Below are 22,433 nucleotides of genomic sequence, written 5' to 3' on the forward strand. Positions count from 1 at the left end.
GTGATAACAAAGCTTATGTGCTCATAACAAAACTATATTTACCTAAGATATTTTATTCTGGTAGCATAATAAATTGCAAAGATGTCACTGCATACTTTGAATGCAGATAATGATTCTAATTGCTAGGTTTTATACTAAAGCAAGTTTATTAATTTTGTGAATTCAGGGACTCTGAAGTTTCCTCATTTATTTTATAATACATTCACAGCTACTGACATTGTATTAGCATAATCACTTTTAGTTTAAAGTCCAATGGAAGATTATTAAACATAAGGAAAACCTCTGATATGGAGCTATTTTTTGTTCATTTGCAGCTGACCATCAGCTGTTCCTGGTATCTTTCATCAATCATAGGGACTACTGAAACATGCCGCCTCCCATGAATTTGTTCAAACATTGTTTGGGCCCAGCAGATAGATCAATGTGCCCCAGGGCAGCATCATATTGCTGAAGAAGTGGTTTTACCTTTAACTCACCTTGTTTGCACTCTCTCAGTAAAACTCTGAGGGTAGGGTATGCAATGTGTATTAACACTGGATAACTCCTCACTTGTTCAAGAGGCTGATGTCAACAGGATGTCTTGCCAACACTATGGCAGCAACACATGGCTGTTTGCCCTGGTCTCCAGAAAGGAAATAAGGCCATGCATGTCTGTCATGAGTGTGTATGTGCCTCTGTCCTCACCCAGGTGGGCACTCCTATACTTCGTGCCTTGATGTCGTATGCCTGAGTCACTATTTGAATTTGGGTCACATTGGATGTAATAAAGACTTTTTCTCTATATGCTATCAGCTAACGTAAATGTTAGGAAAACATGAAGGCTTCTGTCTGCCTAAAATATTCAGAGCTGAGGTGTTTTATTTATTTTATTATTTTGTTAGTATTTCAGCCTACCATTTATTTTATTTATTTATTTTATTTTATTTTACATTTGATTACAGGCATAGCCTGACTGGGACAACATGTCCATTTTCATCAGAGGCCCGGGGATAAAAGCTCCACAAAAAAAAAAAATCCAAAAGAACAAATATTTAAAAATACTTAGAAAAAGAGATTACAAATAGTATCATAAATGAGGCAGTTAGGTAAAAGATAAACAACTGTATATAGAGTATATCAAATAAAGATACAACTGGGATAAAGGTGCTAACATGGAAGGAAATATAAAATAACACAGAGTTATATTTACAGAAATGTTTGTAGGTTAGGAGAGTTCCCATTTGAGTGGGCACATATAACTTAATAGTAACAATAACACATAAATCAGCAGTGATGAATGTAACATAAATATACCAGCATGAAGTGTCTCTTTTTAGAAGTTACCCAGGAGCACTGTCTAGTTACACTGAGTTTTTTTAGAGTCACAGAGCCTATAAGAGGAGACTGAGGGAACCAACCTGAAGACTGTAAGAGTGAAGTTAGTGACTCATAGCTTAACCTGTGCTGAACTACAAGAAAATACCTTCTTTCTTTCTGTATTTTTTCTTTCTTTCTTTTTATGGCATTCTAAGAGGTTAATGGGCAGGTTGATGGGACTTTATAAAAGCATTGAAGTGAAAAGCAAAATCAGCAGGCATATTTTCAAAAGTTTATTAAAACTAGTATGAACTTCAGGAGAAACTGGCCATTTGTAAGTCAGAGAATACAGAAACAATGATAACAAAGGACCAAACCACTGCATTCAAACTCCAGATTATAAAAGGCACCATAAACAAAAGCTGTTCCAGTATGACAAAAATCTGCTAATTATTTTACATAGAGCTTGAACCACCCCATTACCATGTTCAGACCTTCACCTCACTGACAATCGTAGAAACACTGTAAAGGAAAACGGGTCATGCTTACCTCAGCTTCAGACCATGTAAGTTCCTCTATGTTGTAACCATAACAGTCTGCACCAAAATGGAACCATCCACTGGGACAGGAAAAGTAGAACAAACTAGGATTCTGAGCATTTTCAGTCATCAGTTCTTTGGGAACTGCAACAGAGAAAAAAAAAGGCTAACGAGACATAATCTTACCAAGAATAAAGAAACTTTCTGTAGTCGATCATGAGGAAGAAGAGTGATATGAAATGTGAATATATGCAGTAAATGCATAACGATCACTAAATGTCTAATATTCATGAGCTACAAAGAAGCACCAAAGTGTCCACAAGATAGGAGGTTGGTATAGTGGTTAAGATAGCCACCTTATAGGCACAAGGTGCAGGGTTTGATTCTCACATGAGGTGAATGGCCCACAAGGGCAACTAGCCTGCTACTAAGTTATGAGTTTTATTTAAACAAAATAATAGCTGGGGACATAAATATGCTAATAGTACACTATTTTAGAATATCCCAGCATTTGTATCAATGCTGTGAGATTGTTCTTTTGAAATTTACAAATTGCATTGCCATTCATAACAAACTAATGCAGAAGGAATATGCACCATAAAACACAAAAGGATTTGCATCCTAAAGCTGCTCTAGTATACAGTATTTTCTACTTCCCACTGTGTAAAGCTGATCTTGTTGCTACATTTCTATCATCTAGGCACTTTAACGTAAGATTGAATGAGATTCTGCATTAACCTGATCTCTGTTTTTCTTACATTCCAAAGATTTATAACAGCTTACTGTGCTTTGCGTGCCATTTAAGAAGTTATAATCAAAGTGCTTGGCAACTGTTGTCACTGACCAACACCACAGGAAACTCCTTCTACACAGTCTACCCTCTTGACTCAATTTTACCCTTCATCAGTGGATACAATTTACATAAAGAGACTTACAAGAATATCCAGTACAAATTATGTGTGTTTTATTCTAAGTAAAACACATGGGGAGGAATTTAATAAAATCTACATGGACTTATTTGCCACGTAGGCATAGTGGCATGGTGCTTACATGGAATTAAGCAGATGTGCAATCCAGTAAACGGAGCTAAGGGGTGTGCACGAGTGTGTGAACATGGAAGTGTCTGTGGCATCCAAATCACCTCATAAGCAGGGGAAATGCATACAAATAAGGTTGGTAGAGTGATCCAGTAGGCAGACAGTTGTGCAGATCCCCTGTTGGTATCCATAATGTGCACAGAAAAATTCCATGTACAGGATGCAAAAATGACAACAGGGGCTGTAAAAGTGTGACAGAAATAGCATATGGGATACAGATATGTGCAAAACTAATCACTGTGTGTCCAAAATCATACGTAAAATAATGTAAAATAATTTCTTTTAATACCCTGGGTATGTCTGCATGGTGCGCCACATTACACAAACATGCTGTTATGGAAAAAATATAAAAATATTGTAAAAAACAGAATTTGTGAGTATGTAACAGTAATACATTATAGGACCTATGAGGAGTATATACAATGTCAGACTGCTGTGGTTGCTAACGAGGCAGGGCCTGAAACCATGTAGTTTCCAGGTACTGTGCACAGATCTGTATGCAAATGACCTTGGGTTACTGAATAGCACAAATGGGTATCTGTGTTTGCAGATCCTATCCGTGTAGGCACAGAACCATGCTGGTGTCCACAGAAGAGGTAGCTAACATCAAAAGGGGATGTGTCCGCAACCTTTTTAAGCTCATTGGAGCTCAGCAGCACCTGTTTGTGTGCCACACCTCTGAACTGAGCAGAGGGGCATGTACATTGACTGCTAAGCTGTGTTTATGTCTGAGACATGTGTTTTATCATGTTTGCATGGTGCGCTGCCATGCTGAGCGTGACTTGCCATGGGGGTGTGTCTACTGACTGCTAAGCTTTGTTTATCTTTGCGGCATGAGTTTGAGTGGTTCGCTGAAATGCTCAGCAAGAACGGCTACCACAAAAAGAAAAAAATTGGCTGAGAAAGCTAATGATGTATTAACTACTGATGAGCCCTGTTCCACCTAAACTAGAGCCATTAAACCACTTAATGATGTACTTGGCAGGTAGAATGCATCATAGGTAGCCAACCACACAGGCTACACCTACAGCAGAGCACTATAAAGGTTGCATACACCCTACAATCTGATGTTTCCCCAATACTCTGCACCACTGGATTACAGACTTGGGAATTTTAACTGAGAGAATGCTAGGGGCTGCTGCAGGTGTGCTGCATATGTATGTGCTAGATGCTGAGGTCAATGTAGCTGCTGCTGATGCTGACCATATGCCTAAACTGAGAAGGAAAAAAGTCTTCAGCTCCAGTGAACCTACCAGGAGCTACATGAGCTGGCAATTGTAGAGCACTACAGGATGGACAGGGACATACTACAACAACTCACTGACCTCCGGCAACCTCAACTCAGACCCAGAGCCAACAGAGTGGAACCCATCTTAGTGGAAACAAAGGTATGTTTAGCCCTTAGGATATAGCTACAGGTAGTTTCCAAAGACCAACAGGAGACATGATGGGAGTCTCACTGGCATCTGCTTCCAGGGTACTCCACTAGTTCCTGGATGCCATGCTCCCCAGGCCAGTGAGCACATTTATTTTCCCCACAACCCTGAGGAGAGGGCAAGCAGTATGTGACTCTTCTACCATGTAGCACACTACCCTGAGTTAATGGGTGCCATAGATTGCACTCATGAACACATCAAGGCACCACCTGGTGAATAGGGTAGAATCTGCATTAATAGACTCAGGCAATATTCCAAGATGTCTTTTTTAATTTCCCCAAATCTTTTGGGTTTCTAATACTATTTCGTGATGGATTCCATTCTAAAGTCAAAGTATGACTGAAGTTCATGAAATTAGTATTGTTTCATTCTTTGATGTTAGCCAGAACTGCTCTTTGCAACATCTGCAATGTGCCCAGATCATAAAGGGTTACATGTATCGGTAGCATATCTAAGTATGACTGTAAATTCTTTTTTTATAAAACACATTCCTCCTAATACTATTGGAACTGTCTGGATATCCTTCTTCCACATTGCCCTTGTTTCTGCCTGCAAATCCTGGTATTTTATTACTTAGTGTCTCTATGTGTGTGGATGCTGCAGTGGTGGTGCTGCGGTAGTGTTGTTGCCTCACAGTAAAATGCTGTCTGTTTCGATTCTCAGCTAGAGCGTCTTCTGCGTGGAGACATGCATGAATGGGCGTACCTTCACTGAAGGTTGTGAGTCAGGGCTGGTAACTCGGCACATAAAAATCAACTACCAATTATTAGCAGACCGGAGTTCCGCTGTGGTGACCCCTAACCGGGAAAAGCCGAAAGACACAACAACAGTGTCTCTATGTATGTAAGACACTGTAGTCACTGGGTGTAGCAATTTCAGTGATCAATGCTACTTTTGTCTTCTTTTCATGGGCTACTATATCTGATTTTCTCGTATCTATTTTTTGAACTGTTGGTAATAGATGATCTCATGTGATATAAACTTCATTATTTTCTATAATGCTTTGTGGCTCATGTATCCAATGTTTTTTTTCAGCAAAATCTCCAATGCAACAGTCTTGCCACACTATTATGCCTTTCAGTGTACAGTCCTTCTCCCATTAGTATATCACAACCAGCAACAAGATTTGCAACTATTTCCAATTCTATTTTACAAAACTGCATTTGTCTGTTTCTCCCACATGTTCAACAAACTTTGTTAACGAACTTGTTCATAGTCCACTATCTTGGGCCGCCAATGTTAACCTTTTGTCTTTTGGTTTAAATTCATCTTTCCTTAACCATTCCTGCATTTGATCCTGATCAACACATGGTTTGTTCCAAGAGTTTTCTGTACTAGCAACTATTTTTATGCATTTTCCTTATTTCTTGCCCTCTCATCTGATCCTTCACCTTATATCCTTTCTTTTGTTTTTTGGTACATTCAATTGCTACCTGATTTTTATCTACTTCTGGTTTGATTTCCATTTCCACGTGACACCAATAAGCTTCTGCTAAAGTAAGCAGGGAAGTCATCTTAGACTTATTCTCCTCATGCTTTAAAACTTTCACTGTATTTGGTCTTGTGATGTTAGCAGATATGTATTCAGTTGTATAATTGCAGATCTATACATGTAGTCAGTTTCAAGGAGGCCCATACTTCCTTCAGAATGGGGAATATATAGTCTTGGTATAGACTGATTTTTATAAATCAGTATCTTCTAAATAGCATGAAACATGACCTATCAGGCTGTCTGGAATTGCTGTTCAACTGTAGCATAAACAGGCTTCATGCCTCAGTAATGGAGATCAGCAACAGTCATCCCTCTTCACAAAGATGGGCAATCTAAAGACCCTGGAAACTACAGACCTATAAGTCTCACTAGTCACAAATGCATAGCCATGGAAAGAATTACAATGGAAATGATCAATAATGACATAGGAAAACTCCAGACACTGGCCTCAACCCAATTTAGTTTCAACAAACGTAGATTATGTCTACTCAACCAGGTGGACTTCTTTCAGAAGGTCACCAAACCAATGGATGAGGGTAAAATGGTTCACACTGTCTACCTTGACCTAGGCAAGCCATTTGAAACAATACTACGCTTGGGTATTGTTGACAAACTCAAGAGGTTAGGTATATGCTCCTATTTCACCCAGTAGGTAGTCTGATGGCTTACCAGACAGGACCAGGAAGATAGAATTGGGGTGTCCATCTCTACAAAGGGGCCAGGCACAAGCAGAGTCATAGACTAGTCCTAGGCTAACTGCCCTTGTGGGCCATTTTAAGCCTAGCCAATTATCCCATGTGAGAATCAAACCCTGCACCTTGTGTCTGTAAGGTTAACCATTATGCCAAACTCCTTCTTTAAATGATGGTGGGAAGATTCAAACTCTGCACCCTTCTCAGAGAAATCGGTTCATTAACAAGTCAGAGCTTTAGTCCTCTGAGCTAACTGGGACCACTCCTTTCAGGTGTTTACTTCACTGAAGTCAAGGTCAATGCTAAATGCCTCTGGCTGACTAAATCTGCAGATACTTACAAATTAGTAGCAGTCATGGAATCTCGCACCAACAATAATGTTCTCCAAAAAGGGTTGACACAGACAAATAACTAGTGACACAGCCATGGACTAAAACTAAATGCCAATAAACATATAATAGTATCCTTCAGGAACTTATCCACCCCTAGTAACTATCATGATGATAATAAACTCTTTAAATTAACCCCATAGTCGGGGACATGGGGACACAAATAGACAGTAATCTTGCCTTTGAGCATCACATGTCAACAATAGTGACAAAATCATCCTGTGTTTTGCAACTAATACAAAAATCCATGACATCCTGGTTCACGGAGGTCATTGTTCAACTGTATTCAGCATTCATCATACTTATCATTGAGTACAGTGCCCCCCTTTAGTATGTACCTAACTAGGCACATCCAACAATTAGACTCTCCACAGAGGTTCCTTACTGAAAGAATATAGGGAGTAATTAACATGTCCTATGCAGACTGCCTCAAAAAACTATTACTGCATTTTATCTCCTAAAGGCTGTTGAGTGGCAATCTATTTGTTGCATACAAGATAGTGCCAGACTCCACCCTGTTGGACCTCCTGCATATCCAGAAAGCAAATGACACCAGAATTACCCATTCTAAAAACTTAAACCTTGCCTGTGACACAAATAAGACCTGCTGGAGAGGCGGGTTTGTAAACCGGAGACTACCCCCTCCCTGGAACAGGATCCCTATCCATGTTAATCAGAGCTCCTCCCCTAACCCCAAATAAGTGTAACTTAAAAAGAGCTACTTGCCTAGTGGGACTAACCTTATAATCAAAGGATAATTAGATAGGTAGATAGATAGATAGATAGATAGATAGATAGATAGATAGATAGATAGATAGATAAGTAAATAAATAATAACTTAGCTTGCTGCTGAACTCCCTCTATAACCCATGAAAGCAATTACATCTATCTACAGAAACTGAAATCACTCAGTATTAAACCCATACCATTTTTCTAGGTGATCTGAAGTATCCAACTATAAACTGGGAAACCTACACCACCATTAGGACACATGCATAGAAATTCATGAACTTTCTCAATATAAATGCCCTGGAAGAATTAATCAGACTACCCACTAGGGGGAGCAACATCTTGGATCTTGCCCTTACTAATATTGGAGCATAGGGTCATAGGATGATAGAAGGTCATTTCAAGCCTCGCCATTTTATCCCAATGTAAATATCTAGGATTTGAAGGCAGAAACACGTCAATACCCAGGATTGTATTTTGTAATGACTGCCCATGCTCAGGAGTGTTGTGGGCATGATCCCAATTAAGAATTTATGGTGCCCCATCTACTCATCCAATAAAGAAAGGGTACCTCCTAATGCTAAAGTACAGCTATCAGTAACAAGTAAAAACAGTATTCAAAATGAAACTCTGTACAACAATGGCCAATGAAGTAAAGTTCTCTTGGAGAATAGGTAGTGTGGTTAAATAATATAAAACTTAAAAGTGCAACATATATAGCAAAAACTTGCATACATTTCCAGTACTTAAATTAAATGCACTTACAAGATATTCACGCTGTGAATGCAGTTATACCATAGCGAAATGATGGCTCCAAAGTTTCCAGTCTTTCCAGTGATTACCACATTCTCATTTTGTTGTAAGTTGCATAGGGCTTGTCTTTTTTCATACGTAATGTTTCTATAATGTTTAGTAGTCCCAATCTCTACGATCTGAAGAAGATACCGAAAGCGCTTATCATTTGGAATACATAGGGACTGTTTTATTCTACATCAAGATTTTAACTTGACATGAAGATTTTAACTTTTCCTACAATAAAAGGATTTTAACTGCCATTAAAGCTAGAAGCTTTTATTTGATCTGTTAGTCTGGTTAAGCTGTTATCACAGTTCATCACAGTCACATAGCAGCTACTACATCTTCAGTGTGGATACTTTGTATATCAGACCAAAACGATTGGATACTTTGAAGCCATCATAAGACTGGAAACTTTGGAGCCATCATTTCACTATGGTATAACTGCATTCACAGCGTGAATATCTTGTAAGTGCATTTAATTTAAGTACTGGAAATGTATGCAAGTTTTTTGCTATATATGTTGCACTTTTAAGTTTTATATCATTTAGCCACACTACCTATTCTCCAAGAGAACTTTACTTCACTGGCCATTGTTGTACAGCGTTTCATTTTGAATACTGCATCTACTCATCCAGGTTCCTTTTGAACCGTGTCATATAGATGCTCTGTTTCATATGAATTGGTAGCCTATTCCAAAAATGGACAGTCGCTGGGAGACTAATCTGTCCCTCCAGTATATACTATTCAAGTCGCAGGCCATATTTAGGTTCCTGGATTGGGTTGCTCTAGACCCATTTGACTTACGGATGTGCAACAAATTCATTAGGTTTGGGTCTGAGATTGCTCTGTAAGTCAGGCATAAGCCAGGCATTATGCACAATTCCTTGTATATCTTTGTCACTTGTTAGGTCTGACCATAAAGGCCTCTCCTTCGAAATACAACTGAAACCAAAGCCCCCTTCCCTCCAGTGTACGTTTAGAAATTTCTCTAAGCCAAACTACCTACCACTAAGTGATATACTGAAAGCTTTATAGCCCCACTAAACCCAGTTAACTCCACTGAATATGTGCAAATGTACACCAGTACAATATACCACCATGTAAACAGCTGAATAGCTGCAGCTGTACTCTGTAGAAGTAAGTGCAGGACAAACCCCAGAAATTAATCCACATGGTAGAACCATAAAATCAACAAGTTTCACAATGGATGGAAGAGAATTTTGACCAAAAAGTAAGATGAATAATTCCCAGAATGACAGAGCCCTTGTCATATAAATAAAGAAGCAACTCAGGAGCTTAATAAAATCCAGCAAAGTCAAGTATGAAGCTAAAATAACCACCTGAGCCAAAAACAATCATAGATAATTTTTTAGTTATGTTTGTGATCTCAAAGCACAATGCAGCATTGCAATGAGCTGATTGTGAACAATATTACCTACAATGAGGCTGAACATAATAGTATACCTACTGGCTGACAAATTCAGCTCAAACATTACCCTGAACTCCCCTACATCGTTCCCACAAGATATACCTGAAACTGGCTCAACTTCAGCTATCATAAAAGACCTAGTCCTAAAAGTGCTTTCACAAGCTAAAAATACTGCACTGATGGGTTCTGACAATATTCCTGGATACACCTTAAATAGCATGAAGCATTATTTAGCCATCCACCAACAGTACTGTTGACCCTCAGCCTCCATACAGGTTTTGTACCATGCTAATGGAGAACACCTACATTCCCTTCATAAGAAAGTTCCTTCCCCCAAACCCAGGCAGTTACAGCCCTGTAAGTCTGACCAGCCTCATATACAAAGCCATGGAAAGATGTATTATGGAACAAATCAATCAAGACATAAGGAACCACCAAATACTGATCTGTCTCAGTTTGGATTCATCAACAGCAGGTCATGCTTGCGTATTCTGGTAGGCTTTTTTGAAAACATCACCAAAGCAATGGATGAAGGTAAGACGGTACACAAGCTAGGAGCAATTGTTGAATCTCTAATGTCTTAACCATCTAACAGGAAGGTTTGTCCTAAATAAATATCTGGTACTAGAATCATGGTCTGAAACTAAATGCCAAAAAATGTATTACTGTGTCCTTTGGGAAATCATCTACCCCAGGGAACTACAACATTGACAATACACCCATAAGGGCTGACCCAGTTATTTGGGGTTTGGGAACTTATGTGAGAAGTGACCTAACTTTTTATCAACATGTGCCCACTGTCATAAGAAAGTAATTTTATACTGTGCAGCTTATAAACAAAGGGGTTGTATGTAGATCTAGAGATGTCATTGTCCCCCTCTACTCAGTCCTCATTAGACCAATAATTCCTTTGGCATTTATCTGTCCATCACATGTAACAACTGGAATGACCATAGAGGTATCTTACTAAAAGGATACAAGGGCTAAACACAAGGACTGACTCAAAGTCCTGTTACTGTATACTGTATCCATCAGATTGCTAAGAGGTGACTTGTGTTTGTCATACAGGGCATCTCTGAACCAATACTGATAGGTCTACTGCACATCGACAAGTTAAATGGCATAAGTAATACTCAGTCCAAGGATCTAAACTCTTCTGCAGCATCAGCAGAATGGTTTGGAAGACAGGATACCACTGCTGTAGAGCATACTCACCTTCTAAGTAAAAGCAAAATTCATCCCTGTCTGTATTCAAGTGCAATTTGGATGTATGGATGAGTAATTGGAAGCTTACACCAGAACTACCCCCTGTACCATGAATGGACACAGGAAACTCCTAAATGCTTTATCCCATGTATGTGTATATAGATGGTCTATGGCATGATGCCAGTTATTCTCAGTAGGGTAAACATATAATTATTAACTATGGGATTGGTGAGACCAATGTAAAATCAAACAGGATTGGTTAATTCAGGCATCAAAATGGAAATTGGCTAGGCTTAAAATGGCTCACACGGGCAACTACAAGAGTACTTAACCTATGAACCTATGAGCATATAGAAAACCTAAACTACATATCTGAGTCTGCAGTAGGGAGCATACCAGTTTAAGTATGTTTTTTGTTGATGTTTAAACACTTAAATGCTACAAAAATTCAACACAATGTCAAATTATTTTGAAATATATCTTCTGCGTATCTTTCTAGCCAAGACAATTTAAGTACAGACAGTGCAACTTGCTGACAAAATTGTTCAATTAATAATAAATAAATAAACAAACAGACAAATAAACAAATAAATAAATAATATTAACCATAACTGAAATCCATGAAGCCCTGACTGTGACCCAGATGATCTATGATGGATTAGCTATTCAGGAGATGAAGGTGCCAGGGGTGGGGTAAGAAAGTGAGGCGTTTTTTTAGCTCACTCATTCCAGGAGGGATGGGAGGGATTTGTCAACGTGATATGGCACTCCCCTGGTGATGGAGACTGTTGTAACTGCTATTAAAATAATGCTTTAGAGGGTAGGGCTGGTGCTAACTGACATTACACGAGTTAAAGTGATCACATGAACAGCTTCATCCAGTGGACAATACAAGAGAATCCCTTTTAAGTACATAACAGTATATATGACACTGTAGAAAGTTTCCTTCCACATTTCTGTACCCTCTTCCCTACTTGCCTACTGCTGACATCAGCCCCAGCAGGTAGTACCTGGGTAACAAAGGAAGAGATTCAAAAAGCATGAATAGCAGATAGCTGAAAGGTATGCAATGGGGGGGGGGTTGATTTATCACATCATTGAAAAAAAATTCCTAAAACACAAATTGGTGAAAAGTTAAACAGTAATTTTTTTTTTGTAGGGGACAAGCCCTCCTGTTCCCTCATCCTCTGAACTTATATACAGGTGACATGGTCTCTCATACATAAAGAAGGAAAACATCCCCCCCCCAAAAAAAAAAAATCACTGCCAGCACATATATAGAAACTGTACCAACAGTGACATGGGAACCTGATGGCCAGAGAAGAGAAAATTAGTGACTTGTATAAAAGAACAATGTACACAGCTTGTTGTATTATGTTTCACGGTGTGATACAAATGAATCATTGTGAAATACCATTTTAATAATCAGCTTTACGTTGGTTAATTCAATGTAAAAACTGCAGCTAACTTTATAAAGCATTGATGTGTTTTGACTGTAGTATAAACTGTACTAAAAATCATTGTACATAGTGAGTGTTGGTTTAAGTGGTGGAGATGGCCAAAGTATCAACTGCCAAGAACCAAGAAGTGCAATCCTTTTTTTAGCTTCATTTGAACTTTCCCCATACAGAAAAGTAAAAGGCCTAAAACAGAATGAAAGAAAAACACACCAGACCAGGAAGACAACTTGAAAGTTTATAATCCTAAATGTATTCAGAATCTGAGCTAAAACTCTTCTACTCTAGTATGGTATATTTCATGAATAGTTGCAAAAACCCCAGACACTGTTGCACAGTTTTTTTTCTGTAACTCTCATTCTTTAACAAACAGCAGTCAGCAGTGACACAAAATAAAACTGAAATGAAGTCTGTATATGGTTTGTTTTGATAACCTCGTTCCTGCATAAATAAACAAGCAAGCAGGATAAAGTTCAGACTTCCTTAAATACCAGTTTGCATTTTATCATTCAGCTAGTTAAACCTTTTTCACTAGACTATCAGCTGTGTAGATTCTGGTAAGAAAGTGAAATACACAGGACTGTGCAGTTAAGGATACCAGTAGCAAACTAACAGTCATATATTCAAGAACAGTTTTCGTTTGCCTCAAAACACTTACCTCTTTTACTGTACCCACACGTTTTATTTTGTCCTCATGTATTGGGTATAGCCTTCCATGCCATCTGAGAGAACATAATGTATATATACTATTTAATACAATGCTTTAAACATTTCTTACAACTGGCTGTTATTTCTGGACTGGAAAAGCCAAGTGCATCCAATAATTCAGTTCTAGTTTGTTATTTCTAAAAAATTCCAGGCTTACCTGTACTAGCTACATACATCTGCCTGTGTTGTACATGGAAACCAAATATCATTATGTGGAAGTATAACTAGTATCATGGCAACAGGATGTGGTGTGAGCTGGTATGTGTCTCTCTCATGCAGAAGATGAATGAAAGTATCCCACAGATGGTCATAGGCAATATAAGACGGTTTAACTACAAAACCCTCATTGTTACATTCAATCAATACTTACCTGAAGCAGCAGAGAGTGAGGGAATTTCCTTCAAAACTGATCCAAGAAAAATTAGGCCAGCCGTATAAAAATGTAACATAAGTTCAGTGACACATTTCTTTATTTTTAAATGGAATATGTAATTAAACATAGTTCCTGCTAACAATTTTATCAAAACCACTGTTACAAGAATGTCCTCAAATCTGTTACTTCCTATACAGTGTGTGTTAACGTAGAACTCACATGACACTGTTTTAAAATGCCTGATTGTATAGGCCTTCTTGAAAATTTCTCAGGTTAATGTAACCAGGTTTAGTATATTAATCATTCTCATGTGAAGTCCAGAGACATACCTGATTGTCCACATTCTACTGATACCACACACCCATAACTTAAACTCCATTTTCTCTTTCTTTTAGGTTCTAGCCTTAGATTTACTTACCTCACCTGTGATGTTCTGTTAATATTGACTCAAAGTCTGTTATCAGTACCAAGAAAGACTGCATTCCCAGACACACTGCAACAGTTTTATCTTGATTCTAATGTCAGGAGCACATTTCAGTTTTGGGAGTCATGGTTACAAAATAAACAGTTGAATGAATACGTATGAGATGGAATTATGGTACAGTATGCCGCAACACTTAAACTTCAGGAAGGCCCACTGTAGTACACATTGTTGTTTTGCCTGCACTAAGGTGCAATTTATCTTCACTGTCCTCCACAAGTTGTTATAACTAGCAACAGAAAAAATTGTAATGAAGAAACAGGTTTCATAATACATTACTGAAGTACTATAGGACTGCACAGAAGCAGAGAAGTGGAAAAATTACATAAATAGAACAAGAGAACTGAGCATTTCAAGTATTGTAGTTATAACTTGCAATATGTTTATGTTTATATATAAATATATGTATATATATATATATATATATATATATATATATATATATATATATATATATATATATATATATATATATATATATATATATATATATATATATATACATACACACACACACACACACACACACACACACACACACACACACACACACACACACACACACACACACACACACGTAATAAATATTTATATCTATATCGATATCAATATCTATATGGGAATTGGCATGCAAATTACTAAAATAGACCGTTGTCATGTCTTATGCAAGATTCATGTCAAAACTCACTTTACATTCTTATTAAAAATATGAAATCAGAATTCAAGTTGGAACTGCTTGTTTAACTCATGGTTTATTAAATTAAAACAAAAATCAGCACTTTCACCCTTGTCAGAGCTTCATCAAATCAAAAAACCTATTTTAGTAATTCAAATGCCAATATCAAGAGCAGATGTTCATGTACAACTAGTTTACCTTTTTTGCAGATTTGTTCTTTTTTAAGGAAAGTATGTACTATGCTTAAGGCTAAAAAGCTACATTTCCTCAGTACTAGGTTACAAGAGAAAGATAAATAGACATAAATATGTTCATATTATTATGGAAAGCACTACTTTTCTTGAGCAGCACTGTTGTCGATATCTGTTTAGTTGGCACTATTTAGTCAACTGAACAAATGGTTGGCTAAACACCTATCAACAAAAGTAACATATTGTATGATTATCAGGGTTGAGGAGTCTGCCTTTTCTCCGAGAATTGTGCAATCTTCATAGGTTCATATGTAGGTACTAGGCTAATGGCCCTAGGGCCTATGCAAGCCTAGCCATAATGATTCCCTGGCTATTGCTTCCCACAAATATTTTCTTTCCTGGACCTTGTCTAGCAGGGCTACTGATGTGATCCCCGGGGTGAATTTCCTATCTCCCATCCAATCGTCAAGGTTCCTCTTGGAGAGGGCCATTGAGGTGCTCTGCCTGACATGTATGGGCAGCCTATTCCAGAGTATGAGGTGTCTCTGGGTCAGGAACCTATCCCTCCAGCATGTTCTATTTATCATGATGATAAGGTTAAGATCCCTGAAGTGTGTGGCTCGGAGGGATTGGGATTTCTTTAAATGTAGCATGTCCAACAAATCTGGGTTTGACATGGCCTTGTACGTTAGGCAGAGGTCGCCTCTGAGTAAGTGATATGTGACAGAGTATAGCTGGAGTTTCTTTAGATGGTCAGCATAAAGCATCTGCTTTAGGCCTGTGATTCTTTTTGTGAGGTATTTCTGCGGCCTTTCTAGTTGTTGCAGATGTCTTGTGAGGTACATAACAAATGGGGCATTGTATTCTATAATGGGTCTAATGAGGGATGAGTACAGAGGGACAATGACCTCCTTTCTTCTGGATGAAACACTTTCGGTGTTTAGTGTACTGCCACCTATGTGGTAGTTCACAGGTATGTTACCCTCTACTCATCACTCATTAGATCCATTATAGAGTACAACACCCCTTTTGGAATGTACCTCACAAGACATCTGCAGCAGCTGGAAAGGCCACAGAAGTACCTCACAAAGAGGATTACTGGACTCAAACAAATGCCCTACACTGACCGCCTCAAAAAACTCCAGCTTTACTCCGTAGCATATCGCCTACTCAGAGGTGATCTCTGCCAAATATATAAAGCTATGTCAAACCCAGAGCTGTTGGACATGCTACACCTAAAGAAATCCCAATCCCTCCGAGCTACACGCTCTAGGGACCTAAACCTTGTCACCACAATAATCAGGACATGCTGGAGGGATAGATTTCTATCCCAGAGACTTCCCATACTCTGGAACAGGCTACCCATCTATGTCAAGCAAAGTTCTTCATTAGCACTCTTCAAGAAAAATATTGATGAGTGGATGGGAAACAGGAAATACACCACGGGGATCACTTCTGTGTCTCTGCTCATCAGTGGCACAGGAAAATAACTTTCTTGGGTGGCGTTAGCCAGGGAACCTTGTTGGCTAGGCTTGCATAGGCCCTTGGGCCGATAGCCTAGTACCTACCTATGAACCTATGTGTTTTTTCCCAAAGGGGACAACTATACATTTTTTGGCATTTAGCTTGAGCCCATGGCTCTGGCACCAGGCATCTGTTTCAGTAAGGCCCTTTTGCAGTATAGCCACATCATTTGGGGATTCAGTAATGGCTCCCAGCTTGCAGTCATCTGCAAACTTTGTAAGCCAGAGTCCCTTAGGGTTGGCCTGTACTTCAGAGAAGTAGATGCCAAACAAGAGTGGTCCCAGGACAGAACCTTGCAGTACACCACTTGTCACTTGTCTGGAGCTGGATTTGTAGTCGGCTACTTTTACAGTGTGTGTTCTGTCAGTAAACCAGTTTGTAACCCATCGAGTGACATAGGGATTAATGCCAAGCTTAGTAAGTTTATCTATGATTCCAGAGTGGGGAATAGTGTCAAAAGCCTTGGAGAGGTCCACGTAGGCTGTGTGAATCACCTTGCCCTCATCCATGGCTCTGAAGACTGATTCGAAGAAATCAAGCAAGTTCTGGAGGCAAGAATGGCCCTTCATGAACCCAAACTGGGTGTGGTCCAGTGTTTGAAACTTGCCAATGTCTTTGTTTATCAGTTCCATGATAATACGTTTCGTGGCCTTGCAGATCAGGCTCGTTAGACTGATGGGATGGCAGTTTCTGGGATCCAAAGTGGATCCCCCTTGTGGAGTGGGATGACTGTAGCTGTGCATGACTCTGTGGCCATGATGCCTGAGGTGAGGCTATGATTAAACATGGCACATAGGTGAGATGCAAGTTCATTTTGTACTTCATGCAGTACACAGCCCGGGATGTCATCTGGTCCCATGGATGCCATATTCTTATCTTTGGAGAGTGCATTTTTTACCTGAGTGGAAATGGTTACTGGAATTTGGCATTCTTTAGTATTGAAATGGGCCCTTTAGGGGGTGAGAGGGGTTAAGTTGGCACTGTATCTATCTGCCAGGATATTGGCAATATCCTTGGTATCAGTATATCCACTACCATTCTGCTGTAGCTCAGAGCAGGTCTGAGTATTGCCATTTAAATTCTTGACATAGCTATAGAATGCCTTGTGGTTGTCTTTGGAATCTTTGGCAATTTTGTTTTCGTAACTAGCTTTGGAAGATTTTATGAGGGATCTCAGCTTTCTACTGAGGCTGGTGAGGGAGTTTTTTGAATCCTGGGTTCTTCCTCTTTTCTGCAACAGTTTCTTCCTTCTGTTGTACAGCTTGTTTATGGCAGGGGACCACCAGATTGGCTTCCTTTTTTCAGAGGGCAGCATCTTGGTTCTATTTGGGATGGCTCAGTCCATGCAAGAGTGAATGTGCTAGTACGGCACCTTAGTGTAGGATTCAGCAGTTGAACTTCCAGTTCCCATCTGCATGGGTGTCATGAAGTTTGTTACATCTGACTTGAGAAGCATGATGTTGGCTTTGGAGATGTTTTTTTACGGAGGTTTCCATAAAGGGGAGTGGGTTGGGGTGGGATGTGGATATCAAGGGTGATTAGCTTATGGTCTGATCTGACCAACAAGGGGGTGACCACTGGTGTGGAGCATCGATCTTGGAGTTAGAATATATAATTAGCAGGGTGTAAGGTGCAACCCCCTCATGGGGGGGGGGTGAAGGGGAGCTTCCCCCTGCAAAAAAATGTTTTTTTTTAATTCTCTTTAATGCTTTTGCATGCACTGAGACTGATCCCTAGTTGCATGCTTAGTAGCCTGTCGACATGCGTAATTTTGATCATTTGCTTGACACAAAAGAATCTGCCCAAGTCTGCTAATAATTTTTTTTCAGGTAGTTAAGAAAACCAAAACATTCTTTGTCTGTAGTATGTTTGATTTCCTTACCTATAAATTGGATTCTATAAAAAAGAACTGCAGCTGAAAAACAGATACAGAATCATAGGTCCTTTTTGTAGAATATTATGAGACAGAGTCCGAAATGTGCTGTGTTCTGGTGCTCATCACAATCACCGTATTCTTTCCTTTTCTATCTCAAAGTGCCTTCTCACAGAAAGTCAAAATAACAAAGATTACCAATAGCTCTGGTAAATCCACCTCACATCCAGGAACCCTGTGTATCACAAAAGGTGAGTCACAGGATGAACAAGTAAAAAAACAAAAACACAACAGAGATGCAGGTTGATAGTTGTCCCCGATGTTAAGCGAGAGGACTGACCTTAATGCTGTGGACTGCCATCTCCTCACATCTCTGTTGTGGTTCTCTCAGAAAGTTAAGACCAGTGCATTTAACAAAATATAGCTACATTTTTTCATGAGTCATCCATCCATGCATTCATCTATCCATTCATGAATGCATCCTTCCACCCTCCATCTGCCTCTCCACCCATCAAAACATATCCCTAAAATAGTTGCCCTATGGAAGTCACAGTAGTAGCAAAAAGAGCAGTGCAGAGTAAACACCAGGCATGCTCTGTAATACAGCCTTTCCACTGTGTGCTGAGTTTGCTCTGGTCATTTCTTAATGGGTTGTGTCTGGCACAACTGCCATAGGAGGTATTCAAATCTCACTCTTTCTAAGTGCAAAACCATGACAATTGACTCCTCTCAAACCAGGCAGCAAGGGCCTACTCCAAGATCTACCTGGATTCCAGAACTCCTCAATCTGTCATGCAAAACAAGCTTAGTAACTATGCAAGGAGCCTAGTTTCTGCATCTTGCATTTATGATCTCATCCTTTTTGTCACCACCATGGCTGTGGATTTTAAACAAATATGTCCTGTGTCTCAGTTCTTGATTTACAACAGCAGTTTATTATAATGTTTGCAGTATAGCTGCTGCTGCAGCCATCCACTGTTGGTATCCTGATCTTGGAAACATTTTATAAATGTTGCTCACTCCAAACAGACTTGTGAATAAGATCATGCATAAAAAATGAATTCCCCTTTCCTTACTGTATGTTGAAAATGAGGAAAAGCAACTCATATATACTACATTATTCTACTGAGAGATGAGAGTGTTGATTGCCTGCCTGCTTTGGCATGTAGTTTGAAAACTGTAGATGCAAAGTTAGAATTAATTTTGTTGATAATTGCTGACAAACAAACATAAAGTAATTAATATGAAACATAAGTTTTTTTACTGTTTCAAGTTAGTCTGAGGATCTGACATGTCTGAGTTTATTGGGAAATGGATCAATAGCATATGATTTATTATAAGTATTAACTGAAGAATAAGATTTGGAGGGCAGGACAATGCATGGGTCTTGTTTCAGCAACCAGTGCACAAAAGAGGTTCCAGTATCTGTTACATTACCTGCTTTGGAGAATTTTACATGAAACTGTATTCACAAAGTGTTTCTTTCTCCTCATAGAATGCAATATATATATCATGAGTAACAGCTATTCTTGCAGATGCAAATTAGCAGTCAAATCTGATCAACAGTACAATTTATGATACTGATCTGATAGCAGAATTTTAGACAAATGGTCAGTTTACTTCCTCAATAGTCCTATTCAGTGATCCACCTCCTTCATGTAGTAGTAAACATCAGTTCATTACTTCATAGGTTCATAGGTTATTACTATGCTAACAACCACTAGGTCCTTTACAAACTTAGTTGTACACTCCAAACCATTTGGGTCCTGAGCATCATTGGTGTCTAGGGGGGTAACTAAGGATTAGTAGGGGAATGTTAGTTGGGATAATACTTTCCTTATTGACAGCCTCTGTCCATAAGAGACGTGATCCAGACCAGAGATAATTTTAAAATTTCCCATCCGATTGTCAAGGTTTCATTTGAATAGTGTCAGTGATGAACTCTGTTTTACATGGATGGGGATTCTATTCCATAGCAAGGATCCTTTGGGACACATCTATCTATCTAGCATGTTTTGTTTATGAATCTAGTGTTTCTGGTGCTATTTGTTTTGCACATATGCAACAGATTCATATTGGCTGGGCAAGGCAAGATCACCTCTCAGCAATCTGTATGAGACTGTATACAGAGACAGAGCCTTTAGGTGATCAGTGTAGGACATGGTATACATCCCCTGAATTCTCTTTGTGAGGAAACCTTTGTGGGTGTTCCAATTGTTGCATGTGTCTGGTTAGATACATGCCATAGGGAGCATTGTATTCAATGATAGATCTGATAAGGGCTGAGTAGAATGGTACTATAACTTCCCTGGACCCAGATATCATACCTTTGCCTATAAGATGGGTGACACAGAATGATTTTCTTATTATCTTAGCTACATGTTAGTCAAAGATCAGATTACTATCTACATATGTTCCCAGATCCTTTCCTAATGGGTCAACACTTAAGGGCATTTTATTGATGAAATTATTAACTTGGGTTGACAATTTCAAAAAGGTCATTATAACACACTTTTAGGCCATGGCTTTGGCACCAGTCATCTGCCTGTGTTAAACCCACTTGCAAAAATGTTGGTGTCTTGGAGGAAATCTTTAATTGTTTCCAATTTACAGTCATCTGAAAACTTACTGAGCCAGAGGCCCTGAACATTAGCCTTGACTTCCAAGAAGTAGATGCCAAACAGGAGTGGGCTCAGCATGGATTCCTGTGGTACTTCACTGGAGGCTGGTCTTTTGATGGAGGTAGACCAACCAATTCTAACTTCCTGGGTCCTGTTAGTGAGCCATCTGGTAACCCAATGAGTTATGTAAGGACTTATGCCTAACTCAGACATCTTGTCAACAATGCCTGATTAGGGTATTGTATTGAATGCCATACCCAGGACAAGCTATGCAGTATACATTGTTTTACCCTGGACTATTGTCTTGGTGACTGAAAGAAGTCTACCAGATTAAGTATGACCTTCTGTTAACAAAGCCAAATTGGGATGTGTTCAGTGTCTGTAGGTTGCTAATGTCCTTGTTTATTATTTCTATGATAATTCTTTCCATGGCTTTGCATATTAGACTTCCTAGACTGATGGGTCTGTAGATCCCTAGATCGATTGACGGTCCATCCTTATGGAGGGGAATGACTGTTGTGGTCCTACGGTCACCTGGAATGTAGTCTATTTCAAGGCTGCAGTTGAATAGTGTCCCAAGTGGTCCTGATAAGCTATGTTTTAGAGTGTTCAGGAGGTAACTGGGGGTGTTGTTGGGACCCACATAGGTGGTGTTTGGCTTTAAAGAATGCTGCCAGCAATTGTTCCCTGCTGATAGCTGGAGAAAGTATGTTGGTGGGGATTTCACCTGCTAGAGCTGGAGGGGGTGGGGTGAGGTTTGAACTGAATTTATCAGCCAGCAGAGTCACTCTATCACCTTATCAGTGAAGGTGGTACCATTCAACACCAATTAAGTATACTGCAGAGGGTTCCCTCTAAGGTTCTGGACATAGCTGAAGAAGGCCTTCTAATTGTCCTTAGCCTCCAAGGTCATCCCAACCTTATAGATGGTCTTCATAGAATTAATTTAACCTATTCGTTAGATCCTACCTTATAGATGGTCTTGATGGACTTAATTTGACCTATTAGTTGGTACTTCTTTGGCACCTATTGCATGTTGTATGCAAAGCAATAACTTAAATAACTAAAACTGAAAAAAATCTATTTGCCTCCTTTCTCTGAACTCCTAAGTATAATCACTATTTTCTATGAAAATTAAAGTAATAGCAATACTAGGTGATCCAAAAGGATCTGGCTAACTGCTTGGCCTAAACTGTAATAAAGAGATACAATTATATGGTATATGTTTTTGTCTTCATTGGATATGTCACAGTAATTAAATTGAGGATATAACTCTTATCACAATTTACTTGAGTGCTTTGACACAGCTTGCATACAGTGAACATCGTATAGTTTAAATTTGGGCATAGCTGATAATTATTTGAAGATAATTCTAAAAGGCATACCAGTCTTGCTGACTTTTTGCTTGTAGAAATGGAGTTAAAAT

General features: G+C 39.1%; 1 protein-coding gene across 1 annotated transcript in view; it reads right to left on the reverse strand.

The window, feature by feature from the left end:
- The window catches only part of LOC122814864 (regenerating islet-derived protein 4-like), a 169,908-nt gene extending 155,742 nt beyond the window's left edge, over positions 1 to 14,166 (reverse strand). Inside the window, exons 1-2 of the mRNA XM_044087146.1 lie at positions 14,060 to 14,166; positions 1,846 to 1,979 (exon numbers count right to left, since the gene is read on the reverse strand). Of these exons, the coding sequence (XP_043943081.1) occupies positions 1,846 to 1,965 (120 nt within the window). The 5' untranslated portion in view covers positions 1,966 to 1,979; positions 14,060 to 14,166. The remainder of the gene's footprint in view (positions 1 to 1,845; positions 1,980 to 14,059) is intronic.
- Positions 14,167 to 22,433: the final 8,267 nt, after the last annotated feature.

The sequence above is a fragment of the Protopterus annectens genome, chromosome 11.part0, assembly GCF_019279795.1.
Source record: "Protopterus annectens isolate FY-2018-M chromosome 11.part0, PAN1.0, whole genome shotgun sequence".
Lineage (NCBI taxonomy): Eukaryota > Metazoa > Chordata > Ceratodontiformes > Protopteridae > Protopterus > Protopterus annectens.